Raw genomic sequence first — 3514 nt, 5'->3', positions numbered from 1 at the left:
AGGCCATCATCCACACAAGCCCACTCAGTCATTGCACATGTGTTTGATAGAAAAGTCATTTTGACTGATTATAGAAGGTATGTACAAATGAGCTAAAATCACTTGCAAGATCTAATAACGTTCCACATAGGGGATTATTATATAAAGAGTATAAATAGACAATCTGCTGCAATCGGAGTGACTAAGAAATAGTGACAAATCATCACCCGGCTCATATTCAGTGATGACATAATGCAAAATTTTGGTCCGCCTTTGGGCCCACCCCAAGACACAATGTGTTATAAAAACCTCCTCCATGCGAATGTGTCATCACTCTCATGCTGATCAATGGCACATACACACTCATGCACATGTAAAACTACTGATTGATTACACATTTTTGATCTTTTGTCAAACAACTGCGGGAAAGCCTTTTATTCTGTTGGAACATCCCATCATTACTACTGTTGCCAATATGATAATAAGCATCGCTTTGATATGGGCAGTGCTGGTGGGGTTCTGCTGCATCCTTTGGCTGGCTGTGGGGACACGGCGCAGGTAAGACTATATTTAATTTGGGTGCACAAAATTTGAGAGAAAAGCATTTAGGAGATATGAGATAATTTTTCAAATGAGTGTCAAAAATACATTTTTGGATATAAAGCCATCGCTGGTTAAAATTTGTTCTTATCTGATTTTGGAAAAAAATTGACTGGAAGTGCGAATGTTGCCTTTAAAACATCAATTATCAAGCTAAAACAAAACCTCTGTTAGTTTAAGCTTGCTAAAAGTGACTCAGTAAATGAAGTAGTTGGTTTATTTCATTGTCCACAGGCAGTCTGGAGAGCCCGCAGTTGAAAATGGTTTGATACCTTACCTTGGTTGTGCTCTGCAATTTGGGGCCAACCCTCTCCAGTTCCTCCGTAGCCGTCAGAAGAAGTATGGCCACATTTTCACCTGCAAGATTGCGGGGCAGTACATTCATTTCCTGTGTGACCCCTTCTCTTACCACTCAGTCATCAGACAAGGTAGACATTTGGACTGGAGGAAATTCCACTTTGCTACATCAGTAAAGGTAAATTGATACCATTTGAAAGCTCTAAAGTTTTTGTCAATGTTTGTTTTACTCGTAATGTGACATTTCTATTGTCAATTTTCTTTACTAACTCACCAGGCATTCGGCCATGATAGTTTTGACCCTCGACATGGCCACACCACAGAAAATCTCCACCAGACTTTTTTGAAGACTTTGCAAGGTGAGGCATTGCCCTCACTAATTGACAGCATGATGGAGCATCTCCAAGATGTAATGTTGAAGTCCAACACGCTCAGTCCCAGCATGGATCGCTGGGAAGTAGATGGCATTTTTGCTTTTTGCTACAAGGTAAGCGAATAACTTTCCATTTGTACTCCACATAGCACAGACTTGATTAAACTAATTTGGTCGGCTTTAAATTTTGTTCTCCAGGTGATGTTTGAGTCTGGCTATCTTACATTGTTCGGTAAAGATCTTGGTGGGGATAAATGCCAAGCCCGGCAGGCAGCTCAGAAAGCCTTGGTGCTGAATACGTTGGAAAATTTCAAGGAGTTTGACAAAATCTTCCCAGCTTTGGTGGCTGGCCTCCCTATTCATGTCTTTAAGAGTGCCTACAGTGCAAGAGAGGTCAGTGGCAATCTTGAGAAGAAATTGATTGGATGAAATCTCATTCATCAATTTATCTCATGTCTCTATGATGTAAAAATTCATTTAGGTATTTCTGTGCCTTTTTTTTCTCTTAAAAATATGTAGAATCTAGCAAAAACAATGCATGCTGAAAACTTATCCAAGAGGGAGAATGTTTCGGATCTAATCTCAATGAGGATGATCCTTAACGATTCCTTATCTACCTTTAATGATGTAAGCAAGGCCAGAACTCATGTTGCACTGCTCTGGGCTTCACAGGCTAATACATTGCCTGCAACCTTTTGGAGTCTTTTTTACATGATAAGGTATGACATTTTTTTTTTTTTAATGACTCACCATTATATATATATTTTATGAATTTATTTATTTATTTAATTAATTTCTCCAGTAGCCATAATCAAGTTCCTACTGTTGATTTTAACACTGCAAATAAAGCAAATTGATTCGGTTACATCAAGAATGTTGTGGTTTACCTATAATAAAGAAACTAAAATAGTGCACATGCAATAGTGACCACATTGCTCCTTTATCTATTTGTAGAAGTCCAGATGCAATGAAAGCAGCTCGTGAGGAGGTGCAAAGAGTACTGGAGGCATCGGGTCAGACCATTAACCCGAATGATCCCACATTGAACCTGAAAAGGGACCAACTGGACAATATGCCTGTTTTGGGTGAGTTCATTGCAATGAATAAGTCAATTGATATTAGCATTTTAACACGTCAGACTTTAAGAAAACTGTTTCAAGTTCATTTAATCTTTTTATGTTTATATTACATCGACCTATCTTTCAATCACAGACAGTATCATAAAGGAAGCCATGCGTCTATCCAGTGCTTCCATGAACGTGCGAGTTGCCAAAGAGGACTTTTTACTTCACCTTGACAACCAGGAAGCATATCATATACGCAAAGATGATGTCATAGCCCTTTATCCTCCTATGCTGCACTACGATCCAGAAATCTATGATGATCCCTATGTAAGAAGCATTCAAAGTTGATATATAAGAACAAGATCAGCGTAATATACAGCAAGTTTGCTTATTGGCTATTTTTGTCCTCTTGAATCTGCAGGAATATAAATTTGACCGATTTCTGGATGAAATTGGTCAGGAGAAAACGACTTTCTATCGCAATGGCAGGAAATTACGCTACTTCTACATGCCCTTTGGATCCGGAGTCACCAAATGCCCTGGCAGATTTTTTGCCATATATGAAATTAAGCAGTTCTTGACTTTAGTTCTGGCTTACTTCGAAATGGAACTTCTGGACCCTGCCATCAAAGTCCCACCTCTTGACCAGTCACGTGCTGGATTAGGAATTCTTCAACCAACATATGACATAGATTTTAGATACAAATTGAAATCTAACTATTAATTGTTGCAAAACATAACTTCATTGCATGTGACAAAATGTACATAGTGTATATTTAAATATTAATGTAGAAGTCTTGCTACTTTTGTAAATAGATGTTGTACTGATGTATATTAAAGCATTGATTTGTTGCTCTGGAACATAAATACTGTCCTTTAATTCAGTCAGTGTATTTAAGATTTATTTTTATGCGTTTTTGTGGTGGTTTTGCTTGGTGGGTGACAGTTCAACTAAAATTATTGTACAGCACAGCAAAGAGATTTATCATAAAAATGGGTGGAGAGATGGATGACGAGGGTGCTAAAGGAGGTGATGACAAGCCAGTAAAAAAAAAAAAATTGCAAAATGCGCGTAGTAGGCCTACAGTTAGGGTTGGGGTGATGTGTTTGTCCTTTGTGATGTCATGCTCTTGTATCTTTGATGACCTCTCGCCACAGTTGTTGTCAGACAGTCATGGAATAAAGATGTGTTCCTACCTTC

The 3514-nt window shown here is 38.4% G+C and overlaps 1 protein-coding gene across 1 annotated transcript; it reads left to right on the top strand.

The window, feature by feature from the left end:
* Positions 1 to 308: 308 nt before the first annotated feature.
* On the top strand, positions 309 to 3514 carry cyp7a1 (cytochrome P450, family 7, subfamily A, polypeptide 1). Its single transcript, XM_088397012.1, has 8 exons — positions 309 to 537; positions 814 to 1054; positions 1154 to 1363; positions 1448 to 1642; positions 1769 to 1968; positions 2204 to 2334; positions 2462 to 2640; positions 2735 to 3514. The coding sequence occupies exons 1-8, from the start codon at positions 455 to 457 to the stop codon at positions 3035 to 3037; spliced, it is 1542 nt and encodes a 513-aa protein (XP_088253138.1). The 5' UTR covers positions 309 to 454; the 3' UTR covers positions 3038 to 3514.

This window comes from Syngnathus floridae, chromosome 14 (genome assembly GCF_059516105.1).
Source record: "Syngnathus floridae isolate MCC-2025c chromosome 14, RoL_Sflo_1.0, whole genome shotgun sequence".
NCBI classification, from domain to species: domain Eukaryota; kingdom Metazoa; phylum Chordata; class Actinopteri; order Syngnathiformes; family Syngnathidae; genus Syngnathus; species Syngnathus floridae.
Note: the sequence above shows the minus strand (reverse complement) of the source record. Positions and strands in the feature narration are given on the sequence as shown.